The sequence below is a fragment of the Culex quinquefasciatus genome, chromosome 2 (genome assembly GCF_015732765.1).
Source record: "Culex quinquefasciatus strain JHB chromosome 2, VPISU_Cqui_1.0_pri_paternal, whole genome shotgun sequence".
NCBI lineage: Eukaryota > Metazoa > Arthropoda > Insecta > Diptera > Culicidae > Culex > Culex quinquefasciatus.
The window spans coordinates 221458508-221476791 of NC_051862.1; the positions used below are offsets into that span (position 1 = coordinate 221458508).

The 18284-nt window shown below is 35.0% G+C and overlaps 1 protein-coding gene across 6 annotated transcripts in view; it reads left to right on the top strand.

The window, feature by feature from the left end:
- The window catches only part of LOC6054587 (slowpoke-binding protein), a 57414-nt gene that overhangs the window by 21626 nt on the left and 17504 nt on the right, over nt 1-18284 (top strand). For all 6 annotated transcript variants that reach the window (XR_005277061.1, XM_038251940.1, XM_038251942.1 and 3 more), the window contains 3 exons: nt 12159-12366; nt 16461-16709; nt 16905-17086. Coding sequence is in view for 5 of the 6 variants with exons in the window: in XM_038251940.1 (XP_038107868.1) it covers nt 12159-12366; nt 16461-16709; nt 16905-17086 (639 nt within the window). In the remaining variant the exon portion in view is untranslated. The remainder of the gene's footprint in view (nt 1-12158; nt 12367-16460; nt 16710-16904; nt 17087-18284) is intronic.

An 18284-nucleotide genomic window follows, 5' to 3' on the forward strand; every position in this document is an offset into this window, starting at 1 on the left:
CCTTATTCATTGACAAAAATCTTCAAAATTTGTATTAATTTGTAGCAAACAAGTTTTTCTTTGTTTTGAAAATTTGATTTTCATCCTGAAAAAGTACTTCTTTTTTTTTTTAGATAGTTTGTATTAGAAAGTTCAATGTTCAGGATTGATGCTGATAACACAAAGTGAGTCAAACAGATTCACAGTATCGGTAAAAATATTAAGTAAAAACGAATTCATTCTGCAAAAACAACTTATTTTCAAAAATTCAAAAAAATCCCTGCACTTTACACCGTTCTCCATCATTTCTGATCTGAAGTGAAGTGACTCTTGCCAGCGAGGACACACTTTCACAGCTGTGCAGCTCTGCAAGGCAAAACGAGGTCAAGAGTTTGTTTCTGCACTAATTGGAGGAAAATAAGAGATCTCCTCCAACAAGCGCGCAGCGCTGGAAGGGGTTATTCCACTCGAAAACTGCAGCAAGCTTGCCACCAGCGAAAGCTGAGAATCCACCACGGTCGTTCAATGCTCGATTCGTCATCGTTAGAACAACTTTTGCTAGCGATTCTTCATTAGAGTTAGTTTTATTTTTTGTTTTTGTTATAACTTTGCTTCAATTATTTTAATCCACCCCACCCATTGGCAGGAAAATTTCACTCCATGATTGAAAGCAAGCTTGAATTAATCAACAATAAGGATAACGCTCTAATCTAATGATAAGGACTAAATTATTGTATTTGTAAGCTAATGATAAGGAATAAAGTATAACAAACGAAAGCCAAATTGTAATTTGATTGAAAAACTGATGGTGCGGCGCAGCAGCACCGTGCAAAAACACCAAAAAATACACTTAAAAATGACACAAAAAGAACCCATTTCGAAAATGGAGTGCAGTTCCTACAAACCAAACAAAAAACCAAAAAAAAAACTCCCCGATTTCTGATTTAGTACGTTACATAATCGTAGCTCTAATTCATCGTTCTTTCATTTTATCGAAACTATGTTTATCTTTCTCTATAGAAAAACCATTTTACCTTGTTATTAATTCCACTTATATTTACGAAAAAAAAAGATCTGTACATGGTTGTTGTTCCGAGTTAATTGCTAGAGCTCCTTCTGTCGTCTCTCGTTCACACACACACACACACATACTACCCCCTATACCCGTATAGAGTGTCCGAGCATTAACACGACCACACACACACACACACCCACGTGAACCCCATTATTATCCTTCCCCCGGAACTTCCGGCATCAAAACAAAAGGGCTAATCCTTTCTCTATTTATAACCGACCAACCTGACGACAAAGGTGTCTCTCCGGTCACACGACACAACAAGATCGTGTTTATTACGTTGTTGGACATTTTAGACGTGTTTATCTACCCTACCGGTATCGATACACACCCACTTGGATGGATGTGGTTGGAGATGGGGACAACTTTAATATCCGACGAGCAAGAAAAAAAATGTGCTCTCAGATATGGGGTTGAACTTCCTTCCCGAAAGTGAATATCTATTGTCACACACAAGCGCACGCACACCTTCCCCTTTCTGAATTGTGAATGTCTGTGTTGTGGTGTGAAGTGATGTGCTGTTGTTCTTGTGACTTGTTGTTGAGTTTGTGTGTCACACTATCGTTGGAAATTAGTGCACCGACATCGACACCAGACAGATAGCGTGAAACATGGTCGATTTTTCTTACTCTCTCTGACTCTCTCGACACGATGGCATAAATTGGTATTTTGGGGGAAATTATGCTACGTGCTGTGCTAAGGAAATGGGCTCTGGTTCGTTGTTTGTTACGAAAATTGATAAAATTTTGGATATTTTGAACACTCTTGTTACTGTACCTGTTGAGGTATGAAAATACAATATTTAATACAATATCAATCGGAATCCTGTTATTGAATATGCGCCATTCCACTTCAATTGGATCTGCACTCAAAATGTTGCAGTTCAAAAAAGTTGACCATACCATCGGTAAACGTTTTCCGTTTAGTTCGCTAGGTATTGAATTTTTAAGAGAAAAGTTTAATAATAAGCAAAAAATATGTTTTGCCTTCCTCACTGAGGTAAGGCTATAATCCTGCTCTAAAAATGAACTTTGTATGAAAACGTCGTAGACCACCCTTCATGTATACATGAATCGAAAACTGAACAAATGTCTGTGTGTATGTGTGTGTGTATGTGTGTGTGTATGTGTGTGTGTATGTATGTATGTGACCAACAAACTAGCTCATGTTTCTCGGCACTGGCTGAACCGATTTGACCCGAACTTGTTGCATTCGACTTGGTTTAGGGTCCCATAGATCGAGTTTTATACAGATTGAAGTTTAGATAAGTAGTTCTAAAGTTATGTATAAAAATGTGTTTTCACATACATCCGGATCTCACTTAAATGTATGTAAACTATGTCCGGGTCCATCATCCAACCCATCGTCGGTTAGGTTATCAAAAGACCTTTCCAACGAGTCCAAAACATTGAAGATCTGGCAACCCTGTCTCGAGATATGTCCACTTAAGTGATATTTATGTACTTTTTGGAAGCCGGATCTCACTTTAATGGATCTTAAAAATAGATAAAATTTTTGTACAATTCCATCATATCAACCATTGTTCTTAATAAGTGAGGAAGGCTCCAACCACATAGGTGGATTAAGTTAGTTTTTTTTTATTATTAAACTCTAACCATCAACATTCAATATTTAATTTGCTTAACACACACTGGAGCCATTGTTTTATAAAAAAAACTTCATTAATAAATTAATCAATGGATTCTTCGCCCCCTGGAAGAACCTACTACAAATTTTGGTTCCAGAGTTAAGGCAGTTTGAAAAAAATGTGTTTCACAATTTTTAACGAAAATTGCGAAACTTTAATGTGGTGCCAAAAAAAAATAAAGTGTCTGATTTGAATGAAAATCAGGATTCTTGCGTGATTTGATGGTATACACCAAAAAATCAGCTTAGTCAGAAAATGTTGATTTCAATTTAGCCCTTTTTTGTGTACGAGGTGGAATGACTCAAATTTATTGATTATAAAACTTTATTAATTTACCGAAATTTTGTCGTTTACAATATGAAGTAAGCAATTTTCCAGACCTAAAATCACGTGATTATTTCAAACTTTCGAACAAAAATAACAATTTATTATTAAAAGGATTGAAAATCGTATGACATAAATAACAAAGGTTCAAATATAAAGCCACCATTGATTATTCCAGGTTTAAAAATCAATAAACAGATGTTTTAAAATCATTGGTTCAAAAATCTAAAAACTTTTTTTTTAACGAAATCTTTTTTTGGCGGCATTGCTTACACAATCTCGCAAATATTACAAATATTTAAAAACAGTTTAGATCTCGGGTTAGTTTTCAATATATCTTAAACGCCAGTTGTGAATGTATCCGTGTTTCGATTGGTGATCAATAAATTTACAAATTATCAAATTCAAAAATGTTTGAGCTTTTGATGCAAATTCATAACGACTTTTCTTATTCATTCAATTTCTTATAAATCGAATGGATCAGAAAAGTCGCTATAAATTAGCATTAGCATTAGCATTTGGAGGACGCTCCACCACCGGAAGGCTCCACAACACTTATCCTTATCGTTGGGAGATTTTGGACTCAATGTTAGTAGGAGAGGAAGAACCCTAGGATACACCTCGAAAGACGTTGTGGGTTGGTTGTAACAGTATTCCTAAATCCAGTCTCAGCTCACCAAGTCGCCATGGCCTAGTGGTTAGAATTTTTGCTTACCAATCCAGAGGACAGGGGGTTCGAACCCCGCCGACTTTGATTTTTCGTTCATATTCAGTTTTTCAAGTATTTCTATGTCCTAAACTTTCTTGATGGGAGCAGGTGGGAATCGAACCGAGAACCATTCGCTTACAAAGCGAACACCGTAACCATTCAGCCACAGCTGCTCCCCGGATCAGAAAAGTCGTTATGAATTTGCGTAAAAAAATTAAATATTGAGCCAAGATAATTAAAACAATGTTTTTATGAGTGTCAACGATGATTGGCGACGATTTGTTATAGTCTAAAAAACTCATATCTGACCTATTTAATTTAAAAAATGCCAAATCAAAAAATATACAATATAACCTATAACATAATTCGGTGAAAAAATGAATATTGTACAAAATAATAATTAAAAGGTAACTATGACTAGAATACAAGGCTATGTCCATCAAAGCAAAAATGAATGTATTTTGATTGGAAATGTTTTCAATATTTTCATCTCAATTCTGTACATTTTATGATTATTTTTTAAATTGAGTGGCTGCCATATGAATTTTGACAGTGTTTCTCTACGTTTTTGCAACTAGACTTTCACTTGTATTTTTTGTAACTTTTCTAAAATATTTTTCCAAAAACATTATTCAAAAAATATATAACTCGGTAAAAGATCGTTTTTTTTGTCGTATTTTTGCTAGAACTTTTGTTTAAAAGGTCAGATTTTCGAACTCTTTGAAGATAAATGTGTGTTTTGATAAGCTCTACAAATGTCTAGAAGGCACAAATTCACTACGACATAAGCCTGAGTTAATGAATTCAAAAAAACTCATTTTTTTCATATACACCTCAACCTAAATTACAAAAATGGTTCTAGAAACTTCCCGTTTGAAAATAGAGCATTGTGCTCTTCAGCAAAGTTGCTCATAACAACAATTCTACAATTTTTCTCAAGACACCGAAGCGATATCTCGTCTTCCCACCGAAATAAGAATTCTGATCCACCCTAAAATTTGGACCTCCCTAATGTCCACCATACCAAAAGATGCCCCTATTGCCCCTGATCATTTGTCTCGAAGACACCAAAGCATTAAATCTTATCGTGTAGCCGCTATCAATTTTGTCAGGCTAGATTTCGGTTCCGGACCACTGTGTATTGGGTAAATTTTGACTGATTTTGCTCATAGTTGTCCCAGAGTTCTCAAAAAATATTAATCTTGTGGAGTAAAGTTTTACAAAAAAAAATCCCATTTTCTGGGCTCCTTAGTGATCATGAATCCGATGTCAATTTTAGATATCTCGTGACGAAAACGAGAGCCTTTTTTTCATAAAATTATTTTTATTAGGTCCTTTTCGGTACTGGGACCTGGTTAGGACCAACGAGAGCCTTTATTTTTATTTATTTTTATATATAGCGGAATTAAAAGGAACAACTCGTCTCTTTGTATTCACAGTAATGTATTCTGCTAAAACGCTCAACCAAACCACAATTTATTTTTTATTTGGAACAACTTATACGTTTTTAAACATTTTCAAGTCTCTTAGCGATTGGAATTTGCAAATTAAAATTCAAAGATTCAAAGATTCAAAGATTCAAAGATTCAAAGATTCAAAGATTCAAAGATTCAAAGATTCAAAGATTCAAAGATTCAAAGATTCAAAGATTCAAAGATTCAAAGATTCAAAGATTCAAAGATTCAAAGATTCAAAGATTCAAAGATTCAAAGATTCAAAGATTCAAAGATTCAAAGATTCAAAGATTCAAAGATTCAAAGATTCAAAGGTTCAAAGATTCAAAGATTCAAAGATTCAAAGATTCAAAGATACAAAGATACAAAGATTCAAAGATTCAAAGATTCAAAGATTCAAAGATTCAAAGATTCAAACATTCAAACATTCAAAGATTCAAAGATCCAAAGATTCAAAGATTCAAAGATTCAAAGATTCAAAGATTCAAAGATTCAAAGATTCAAAGATTCTGTACAACTTCTTAAGGGAATCCCATAGATTAATCCTTTTCCGTTCCCGGATTGCGAGTCGCTTACAATTCAGTAGCGAATTAACTATTCAGATGAATTAAGTTCACTTTCCTGATGCACATCGTGTTCGCCCCAAAACCCTCCAGGGTGTGATAACCAACCGGCCCCAGCCCAGACAGAAGGCAGTATCTCATTCACTGTACGCCTCCCCATTCGTTCTGATATATTTGTATTTAGCACAAGCACCAAGAAGAAGCTTTTCTCCCCCGAAACGCAGGCTGGCGATGAATTTATCAACTTTACGGCCGCTACAGCAAACATCTTGAATCACCTTCTTCCGTTTTTTTGTTTTTTCTGCGATCTCTATCTGGAAGCCCCATAATTTCCGCTTCCATTAGCATACACCCGGCGAAGGAATTCACCAGGATGCTGCGACTTGAACCAAGGACGAAAGATTAAAAAACATTCCTTATCAGACGCTTGGCAGCCTCGTCAGGACGACGACGGTTAAGAACAAAAACATCTTGCTCGCACCAAGATGTGATGCAAATTCACGTCCTCTCATGGTTGGTGCTGCTGAATTACCTGCGAAGTCGTTATCTCGGGAGATTTTCCGCGAGCAAACACACTCACGAACCATGCATGAGCATTATTATTCATGCAAATTAAGCATTTATGTAAATTGAACTAATGTTCATTACGTTATCCAAGATGAGAGCTTTGCTCGGGAAGCACGTTACAAGTGAAGAGAAACTTTTGTAGGAGAAAAATCTTCCATTAGAAGCTATCAAAATAGATATCTTGCTTTGATGATTGTTTTTTTCTGAGAAGCAGATTGTATCAAAGGACTTTTCTTCGAAGAATTTTCTCTCTATTAGATATCAGTCAAACTTGAAAGTCATCCCTATCTACAGCTACCGGACTATAATGTGAGAAAAAGGAACATAATTCCATTGACCACAAGTAAACCGATTAAAAGGGATGATTCGTGGTACAAAAATAGCCCGACAATGTTGGCTGAAGAAAGAAGTTTTCATTTTTGTTGAATCACCTTAAGTACCACGAAGAAAAGCTTTCGAATCTGCTACGTAATCTCCGACACCCCTAAAAAAATATGAACAACTTGAAAATCTTACATAAGTGAGCCCAACAAGTAACATCCACACTGCTAAAAACCACAGTTGAATCACGTACTTCCAACCGGCTCAAACAACCCCTCTAAACAAATACAAGTTGCACAACAAATCGACTCCCACAAGCCCACAAACAAACACACACCGAATTCCCAAATAAACTCTATTGTGAAAAGCATATCCCGAACCTCATCCCTAGACCAGTCAGCTTTCCTGCCCAGACACAGTAACTAGGTCACACCGGGATACCGGGATATGCTACTGCTGTGACACCGATTGCACAAACGTCCCTGAACGGTCGCCACCCACTCGCAGCCGGGTTTTGGCCAGGCTTTGCCAGCCCAGTCAGCTTCCCATAGTGCGTCCATCCCGGGAATTCCCGGGACAAAATTCCCGGGATTTTTCCAAAACCGGGAATTCCCGAATCCCGGGATTTTTTGTATTTTGTCCCGGGAATTCCCGAAATTGGGAAAAATATAAAAAAAATCTCTGGAAATTTAGGTTTTGTTGTTGAAATAGATGAACAACGATAAAAAAATATATATTAAGCATATATCCAGGGTTTTTTTAAAGGTCCTACAAGCTTTTACGTTTTCATATGTTTATAGGACCTATCCAAACAAGGTATCAGCATTAATTTGACTTATGAAGCAAACTTGTAAAACAAAATACCGATCCGTAAATTGCCTAGCGATCTAAATATTTTTTATCAAATTTTATATATTTTTGGAAAGACTAGTTATAATTATGATTTTAAATTTAATAAATAATATCATTTTAAATTATTTTTCATGAAACATTTTTGACAACTCAAGACAAATGTATCGAATTAAGACAGCTGTTTTAGTCATTGTTTTTGCATAATGTTTCAATTATTTTGATTGATTTCGGTTAAAACAGGAACAGAGCAAAACAATTAGTACACCGATCTCCAAATGAACTGCTCTAAAATCTCCTGTACCTAATTAGACTGTAGTCCCGATTTTCCCCTAGTTGGCGGTAATGACTTTAAGACAACTTGATTAATAGTTTTTATATACAACATGCATGTCTAAACTTATCCAAAATTTAACTGTTATAATTTTATTTGTTGTCTTTTTATTTGTTATTTTAGACATTCAAAAAGAGGCTTTTCTAGTCACGACAAGTAAAAAAATTTATTTATAAGAGACTTATTAAATTTGAATCAGATTGGATAAGATACAAAATAACAAACCAAAGCTCAACAAAGAACAAAAATAATCTTTCAAGCTATCTAAAAACTGCTATCCTTTTTTAGGTTGAAGTGTAGATTACCACCAATGAATAGTATTGAGCTAATTCTATGAATTTAAGCTTGAAAAACATGCACATATAATGAAAACATAGATTTTAATACTGTTTTAAAAATTTCCCGGGATCCCGGGAATTCCCGGGATTTCGAAAATATTTTTCCCGTTTCCCGGGAAATTCAAAACCCGGGAAAATTGGACGCCCTAGCTTCCCATTTTCCGATCACAAATAAACTTGTGGGACTTGGTGGTGTGCCGACAGGATTTACCCTGGCAGGGATTCACGGCTACTGAGCACGGTTGCCCGATAGGAAAGAAGATTTTTAATAAGAACACAACTTGGTGTGATGTAGGAACAAATTTTGATAGTAGTAAATCAATTATCACACTGTGTTTCTGATTCATAATTACGTTCATTTTTCAAATCTAAAAAAATATTTGCTTAAAAAATATTTAAAAAAAAAACACAATATATAAAAAAATGCCAACATTAAAAAGAATCGAAATGCAAACAGAGCTTGTTCCCAAATCAAAAGTAAGTTCAAAACAGCTTCAAGCAGTAACCATTTTTAAGGTTAAATAATTAAATGTTGTACCGGGATACCTAGTTACTTATTTGGTCCTTCGTAGAAAATTATGACGATAACTTAATTTAGTTAATCCTCGACAACCAACCCAGTTTTTAAATATCAAAATCTTTTTTTTAACATTTTTTTTATCTTCAAAATAATACGGCACGAAAATCTATGAACGCTTGAACATGCAATGAAAATTAACTCATATTCATCATTTATCTTGACATTGAAACCTCTGCAGAAAAGAAGCATTCTGAGCGGTATGTATAAATTTCGAAAAATAGAGTATTTCAGTTATTCCAATATTACCGAGGAAATGACGTCAACGATAGAAGTATCGTTATCGTTATTGGACTACGATAAATATATTTTATGATTATCGACGATAACTTATTGAAAGTAGCCTTAGGAAATTAACTTATTCAAACTATATCTTTTCATGGTTAAAAAATATTTTCCTAAACCATTGTTTTTGATGTGTAATATGGGTATTAAAAAAAAGCACAATTTTGTATGGATTCTCACTCACACTCACATGAATTTGTAAAACACTATGGTGTTCACAAAAAAAAGATTTCTATTTAAATTCAAATTTTAATAATTTGCAATATAGGTAAAGACGCAAAATGATATTAGAATGAAGTTGTAGTTAGATTAGAGTTTTTAAGTTTAACATTTTTAAAAAAAATTACAAAATTTGTATTTTTTTGTAATATCATTGTATCTGATTTTTAAGTTAAAAATACGAAAATTTTCGCAAATCATTATTTTGTTAAATACAGTCCAGGATTATCTGAAGCCTCGATTATCCGAAGTTTGGTTATCCGAAGGTTTGTATTGAACTTCTGAGTAACGATTTTGTTTTTCTTTTTTTTTTTCATCTTTTAAACATCATATTCGAGTTCATCGACCCCATTTTAGTCAAATTTGAATAGCTGATTTCCTATTAAATAATAAAATACATTTTTCAACATTTTGTCACCGCCAAATTGACCGCCATCTTGGATTTAAATTTTTAAAGCACTTTTGCGTAGTTTAGAGGTAGTTTAGAGCAAATTGGATGATTTCTAATATAAATTTGGATGCCTAATTTGATGATGGAAAAACACGTTTTTTCAACTAAATAAACTAAAAATAGTCTCAAACCCAAATTTGCAAAATGAAAAACAAATAACGTTAAATTTTTTATAGAGTCTTACTATATTTAAGTTTGTCAATGAAAACCGTGTTTTATTTTATAATATAACACGCTAATCCGTACAAATTTGAATATTACGCATTGAAAATTAAATTTTGTGACAATTCATACGTAATTTTGCGTCCCCTAAAACCCCATGGCAAACTATGAAGTTTGAAAAAAAAAAATGTTATTTTTTAGATTTTATACTTGTTATCCTGTCTAAAAAATAAGTAAAGTAAAGCATTCATTGTCCAAAGAGATTTTTTTGTTAAGTTTCAATCCAAAAAGTTTAATGAATGAATGTATAACGAAAGGTCCGAAGTACAATTGGTCAAGAGATCGGTTTTCAGTAAAATTCACTTTCAATTTCAATTCCAAATGGTCCTTAAAAAAACTTTTACAGAATATTTCAAATGTTTTGTTTAGAAAGAATTGCTCATGTTTAAAGGAGTGAAACAACCCACATTTTTTAGGACAATCAAGAAAAGGCTAATATTAAAGAATTAAAAAATCAAAATACAACATGTTTCTTTTAAAGAATGGAAAAACTTACAAAAATATTACGACAATCAAGAATATGCTGTTTTAAAAAATAACAAAATATTTTGAAGGTCGGACTTTTTGGTAATGTTTGAAAGAATGGATTAACTCTCAAAAATGTTACAACCATCAAGAATAGCTTGTTAAAAAAAATTAAAATATTTTTCAAAATTAAACTCTATCTTTTAGAAAGAACTGAGTAAAGAACACAGTATTATTAGAATATTATTTATGATTTCACAATTGAGCTTATTTTTTATGTACAAATATGTATGTCTTTGGCAAAGTTGCATAAAGAACAGTAGTTATTCCACAATCAGTTTGATAATAATTTGATCAAAAATATGGGATATCAAAGAACAAATTGCATACCATCTTTTATCATTCCACGAAAAATTTATAGTTTCCATGGAACTGTCAGATTGTTGCAGAAATTCAGCTGTCTAAAAATGTATTAAAAGTTTTGTGTCAGTAAAAAAAGAACAATAACAAACTGTGTTCCGTTTCACCTTTTTCTTTCTACTCGGGCAACCAACTACCATTTTCCATAATCTGTGTCCCCATCCAATTCTCTGACTAGTGAATCCCTATCCTTAAACGACACTGCCAATTGCTGAGCGCCACAGAATAGCACGATGTGGAGACACACTTTTTATTACACTATTAATTGGACGGCAGGGCGGGGCGGTCCCTCCCCCCTTCCAGATAGCTCCTTCTAGCTTCCAGGAAACCCCACTGTGCCAATTACGGGATGTTTTCGTTCCGCTTGTAAATGTTTGATTTTCGTTGCAATATCGAAAAAGAACCTGCGACGTTACAACAAGTACGCTTTATTATGTCGCAATTGCTCAAATTGATCATCACTGCACGCCCGAGGGGAGGGGGGAGGGGGTGAAAAGTGCCAGCGTGTCCCAATTCCGCGAACGCGTCGTGTTGAATTTTTAGTGCAAATTGATTGCCTCGGATGGCTCCTGGGTGGCAATCTGTGCGTTTCAGGCGGTTCGTATAGTTTGGACCAGTTTCATCGTTTTGAGCGGAAGCAATTCTGTGAAGAGGCTGGGCACAACGAAAAAAAGGTCTCGTTCTGGTTGACCTGTTTTTCCGGGTTTAATCCACAATAGTGCAGGGTGGGCTTGAAATATTTTTTTAGAATTTCATAATTCTACATCATTTGAAAGTCTTTATTCTAAACAAACCTTGCAGAACGTGAAAAAATATAAATAGAAAAAAATCAATTGTAAAAATGTGAAATAATCAACAAGTTATCTGATATTTTATGGAATTATCACGTTTAATCCCACCGTGCAAAACGGTTCTCTGCCTGTCAACGTTCTCTTCTTCACGTCATCAAGGGTCGATTTTATTATACACATCTCGTTCGCACGGATCACTCTGGAAAATTGAACGATGCATTTGATTGTTTTTCCAGCCATGACCTCTCAGAATGAAATGAAAAAAAAAGAAAACCTCTGTCAAACTGTTAAACGCTAGTGCCACGTTTATAAAAATAGCCATATGTTCCATATTAATAGCGATCGTGTTGATAGATTTCGTTACTCTTTTTATAAACCAACCCCTCCCTCTCTAGCTCGTTCTTTCTCACCCTCTCTCTATATCTCGAGTTCCTAGTGTGGATCGAGTCTAGCCGATTCCGTTTGTTCCGGTGTTGCCCACTCCGGCCACCTTAGAGGGAATGCCATCAAACAACAACCCTTCAAACGAAAAACTGACCACAAACCTCCCACCCTCTCTACTTGCAGGCACAACGTTCGCTACCAGTACACCGCCCTGGACAGTGGCATCGGCGCCCCAGATCGGAGCCCGCGGGAGCGAGCGGCACGGGACCGGGCCTTCACGGCCTGCCAGGACTGGCTGCAGCACACGGGCGGCCGGTACGAGTCGATAGCGCACCTAGATGACATCGGGTCCCGGCCGAGCAAGCACTGGTTTCTGCTGAATGATTGCACGGTAAGTGAGGAAGGGGAAGGGTCGATCTGATTAATTAATTCCCCTTTGGTGGTGGATCGGACGAGCCACGAGTTTGCTATTAGATTTTATCCCTTTTAGTCAAATTCAGGCCGGCTGGTTGGTCGGTGCCAGATAATTTGTGTTGAGCTTGTCTTTGATTTGATTTGGCTAAAGCAAATTCAATCGAATTAAATTATCACTCTTGGAGAATCAGATTGCAACATTTCCCGAATGACCTAATGCATTATTTTAATCAGAGAAACAATGTGCACTAATTTAAGATATTCAAAGAAATCAAAAAATATAAAATTACTTCTCTGACGTATACTATAGATAAAAAAAAAAATAACAAAATAGTTTCATTAATACATTTTTTAGTTGATCCTAACAAATCATGAGTCAGGACGAACATTAACCCACTGATTGATGGATCTGACTTGGCCCGTTTCTCCATACAAATATTGAATAAGATTTTTTCAGTTTATAGATACAACTATGTGTTATTTCGCTTGCGAACTTTCTCCGCCCGCGAATGAGAGAGGAGGCAAATCACGCAAAAGAAAATCACTCCCAAACTTTTCAAAGAAAATCGATCAGTCGAAGATTTTTGGTTGATCTTTTTGTAATCACCATTTAAATTCATTTAGTTTTTTTTTTTGTTAACATACATTGTTCATCTACGAAAAGTGACATATAATTTTTTGGGTAATTTTTGTGACCTGAAGTGTAGTAAAGAAATTGGTGCTCCGTTGAATAATCCAGATGATGATTTTTTGAGATTCTTTTTTTTCCTCTTGATGAGGCACAATTTTTTTTCTTTTGATGAAGATTTTTTTAATTATAGACATCACACCGTATTTTCAGACTGAATTTACTAACTAAACGGGACAAACCGTGAAATTATTAATACTTATTTTCATAACAAATTTAAAGCAAAAAATATGAATACTGAAATTACAAGCCATAATATTAACATTTGAATGAAAGAAGTGTTTTAAAAAACATATTACAAAAAAAACTTAAATTTATTAAATTATTTTAAAAAATCTTTTAACAGTTTCACAAAAAAAATCAAATAATCCTAAATTACAAACATGGTTTTAAACGCATAAAAGATCATGTAAATTTTTTTTTAATTTTGCAACTGCTTTTTTCTCGAAAACGGATTGAAACAAATTTCACAGGTTTTCAGTAAATAGTGCATACAGGACGTAAAGTGAACAATTTCAAAATGTTTTGAAAAATTGATTTTCGTAAATTAATCGAGAATAGATCGAATGGCAGCTTTGTTTACAAATGGCGCTCTGGACCTATCCCAAACTAACCCACGATATCACATTTTGATGTTTGACATATGCCCAAAGAAGCCATTTTGCATCATTAGTTTGTCCATATAAATTTCCTTACAAATTTGGCAGCTGTCCATACAAAAATGATGCATGAAAATTCAAAAATCTGTATCTTTTGAAGGAATTTTTTGATCGATTTGGTGTCTTCGGCAAAGTTGTAGGTGTGGATAAGGACTACACTGAAAAAATGATGTACGGTTAAAAAATGGGTGATTTTTAATTTAACTTTTTGTCACTAAAACTTGATTTGCAAAAAATAAAAACACTATAATTTTTTTTATTATTTTGATGTTTTAGGGAACATAAAGAGCCAACTTTTCAGAAATTTCCAGGTTGTGCAAAAAATCTTAGACCGATTTATGAATTTTCGAATCAATACAGGTTTTTCAAAAAATCGAAATATTGGTCGCAAAATTTTGTCAACTTCCGTTTTCGATTTAAAATCAAATTTGCAATCAAAAAGTACTGTAGAAAAATTTTCCCAAAGTGCACCGTATTCAAGTTAAATCCATTTTCAGGTGACTTTTTTGAAAATAGTCACAGTTTTTTGTTTTTTTATTTTTTTTTAATTAGTGCACATGTGCCACTTTTGAAAAAAATATTTTTGAAAAGCTGAAAAAATTCTATACATTTTGCGTTTTTGAACTTTGTTGATACGACGTTTAGTTGCTGCGATATTGGCATGCAAGTGTTTAAAAACAGGAAAATGGATGTTTTCTAAGTCTCACCCAAACAACCCACCATTTTCTATCGTCGATATCTCAGCAATTAATGGTTCGATTTTCAATGTTAAAATATGAAACATTCGTGAAATTTTAGCGATTTTTAATTCAATTTTTTCACAAAAAAAATAATTTTCATATTCACATTTAATTTTTTGATGTTTTATACATTTTAGAGGAAAAATCTCAACTTTTGATGCTTATAGAGATGTGGACAAAAATTTTGCCAACGAGTTATATTTTTTCTAAAAATTGGTGTTAGTCATAAAATTCTACTCAAAAATCTCACACTTGGCCATGATACTATGTGTCTAATGCCACCTTTTGGTGTAATTTTGAAATGTTTGGTTATCCCAATACATTTTTGAGGATTTTTCCAAACAAAATTTTACAATAAAAAGCGATCCTTAACCGATTTGGCTCTAAATTTGTACAGTTACTTATTTTTACCTAGAGAATCAAACCATCTTTTAAGATTTTCCAAAATTTTCATTTTTTTAACAACCTAATGTCCACGTGGTTTATGTATGGTCCCTTAAGTGCACCGTTTTTTAAAAATAGCCACTAAAAATTTAGTTGAAATTTAAAAAATCCTGTTTTTCAAAAATAAAATTTTTCATTTTAAAATTTCGTGTTTTTTCTAACTTTGCAGGGTTATTTTTTAGAGTGTAACAATGTTCTACAAAGTTGTAGAGCAGACAATTGAAAAAAAAATAATATATAGACATAAGGGGTTTGCTTATAAACATCACGAGTTATCACGATTTTACGAAAATTTTTTTTGAAAAAGTTACTTTTTGCGTTTCTTTTTGTTTCGTCGTCCGTGTCTGTCGCTGGTAACCATGAACGGCCATGATCAACGACGACCAGCATTTTCAAAACTTTTTTTCGTAAAATCGCAATAACTCGTGATATTTATAAGCAAACCCCTTATGTCTATATATCAAAATTTTTGTAATTGTCTGCTCTACAACTTTGTAGAACATTGTTACACTCTAAAAAAAAACCTGCAAAGTTAGAAAAAAAAACAAAATTTTAAAATGAAAAATTTTGTTCTAAATGAAAAAATAACCCTTCTGGGTCAATGTAGATTCGAAAAGTACATTAAATTTCCCATAAAATGACATGTTCCAAAATTTTATACAGTCGAGTAACGGAAAATGGGAGAATTTTTAAAACTTTTTAGTGTTTTTTTCGATGAAAAATACGTTTTTTCGGAATTCTGAGTACGCTATCAAATCGGGCGTCTAATTTTACCTAAAAGTCCCTTTGACACCAAATTTCTATCTCATCACCGTTTCAGGCTGCAAATTATTGAAAAACACCTTTTTTTTCGCATGTTCAAAAATGGAAGGGATCGTACCGCCCTTCCGTCACGAGATATCAAAAAACGGACCTCGGATTCGTGATCAGGGACAAAAGTTACCCCTTAGGACAAAGTTTCACGCAAATCGAAGAGGGGTCGGGGCAACTGCTGTGTGAGTTGGCGGAGAATTACCCCTTTATAATAATAATATAGTATAAATAGGATTATTTAAAATAAGATCAGAAAATTTCCAATTAAATCGCCTAAGAGACATTGGACATATTAGATTGGACCTCTGGTTGTTGAAATACAGCAAATAATAGAAAAAGAAGCAAGAAATCTTATTTTTTTAAGTCCCATCGAAACATTTCCAATGCCAATATCTCAGCTCCAAATGGTCCAATTTGCAATGTTAAAAAAAGTGGAACATTTGAGAAATGTCATGATCCTTTCGAAAAAATAATTTGAAAAAAAATTTGAAGGAAAGAGCATATAATTTTACATTTTTTTTTATTTTTCGACATTGAAAATCTAAAAAAAAAATGTTCCAATTTTTTGAATGCTCAGGAAATTTTACAAATTAAAGGTACTTTGACAATAAAAATCCAAACTTTAAACTAATTTCTGTTCGGATGACACTATGAAAACTTTAATTTTATTGTAAAAGTTTTTTTAATGTACTAAAATGAATTCAAAAACTCTGTTTCTCGTTCCTAGATACGCACGGACCGGCTGATGACGCTGCTACCCCTACCCGCCGACTGCATTGCCTTCGAAGAGTTCCAGGGCGGCGGTGGCCAGTCCGAGTGTCCCCAAAGAATCCTGATGGAACTGCTCGGATCGCTGCAGCATCCGTACATCTACCCGGTGCTCGATCTGGGCTTCTTCCCGACCGACGCCCACCACTACGCGTGTCTCGTGATGCCCTTCAACCCCCGTGGCAGTCTGAAGGATCTCATTTATAAGGTAATTATTTGGGTTGGTGGGACATCACCATTTGGTGGGGCGGCGGAACCACAAATGTAATTTAAAATTCAATTATCGTTTTTATCACGTCCCTCGAGCAGCAGACTGACGGCAGAGGGGGCGGGATATTTTTTATTATCGTTGCCGTATTTACCTAACAGAAATCTCTCTCTTGTTGTGTTGTTTTTCATGCAGTCCCAGTGGAACGAACCATGGAGTCGTAAATATACGCGGAAATCCACCTGCCTGCCCCTGTCCCAGGTACAACGATTAGGACGTCAAATTTTAGAGGCTTTGTTATTTTTAAGGGAACGCGGAATACCGTCGCACGGCCACCTGCACAGCGGCAACGTGATCCTGCAGAACGGCGTGGCCAGGTGAGTTTACTTTTTTTTCTTTTTGGTTAGTTTGTAACTTTGGAACAGTTCAGTGACCATGCGTCTCCATCAAATTATTATTTTTTCCCGTTGAAGTTTGATGGAGACGCGTGGTAGCTAAACTTAAAACCAAATTCTCCCAGGTAAAATTTAGGTCAAATCTGATAAAATCCTGACCAAAAGTTCCCCCTGTGGCGTCAGTTCCAGCGTGTCATGTGGCGTGACGTGACGTGCCGTCATTTCCCCCCAAAGGACCATCCTTCTCATTTCACGCTCACTGGCCATCATTTCTCCGTCGTTATTCGTCGTCCAAAGAAGTGGGATCATCCCGGGAGGAATTAAAACTGATTTAATATAATATTTTGAGCGGTTGGTCGGTCGGTCAATTTCACGTGGCAAGAAGATTAATACCACCGTTCTTGTTCGTTTTGGGGCACGTTTTCCCTCCATTTTCCACGTGGTGAAGCCCGACAGTGACGCGTTGGTCTAATTCCCTGGGCACACACAAGATTGTGGCTCTCGTTATTAACGGTATAAATGTCGCCCGGGGAAGAAAAAGTGGCGAGAACCTCAAGAAAGTCAAATATTTGCCCCGTTTTTCCCGTTTCCCGAAGTAGGGTGGAAATGTTAGTGGCAGGAAGTTTATCGACAAATTATGGAATCAATAAAGTGAAAAGAAGGCCCTACTAGAAGGCGGTTAATGCACCAAAGTCGCTAGACTTGCTAGTTCGGTAATTGTTGTAGGAAGAAGGGGCGAAATTTATTTTTATAATGCGATTATTTTGCTCGTGTTTTCCTGTTTTTGGGGTGGTGGTGGTGCGGGTAATGGAAAACTATGCACACACAAGGCGCCCGGCCTCGGTGACTGTAGTACGGAAGGATCGCGTGACCGACGACGACGTCGGCTGGGTGGACAAGAAACCACAGCCACAGACTGGTCACAAACAGCCAGCGGCAGGAAAAAGGACAGCCAATTGTTGACTCTAACGGCTTGATGTACGGTGTGGGTTGGAAGTGTTCATTTGGATGGTTATGGGGGAGCCGTTTAATCACTTAATTTTGTATGGAATGGAAACTTTTTATCTTAAAATATTCATTTTTTTTAATGCAACTTGTTTCAATTCAGTTCAATTATTTTTTTAAGTGAATAAACAGTTCACATTTTCGTGTTATACATGAAAATGTAACCGTAACCTAA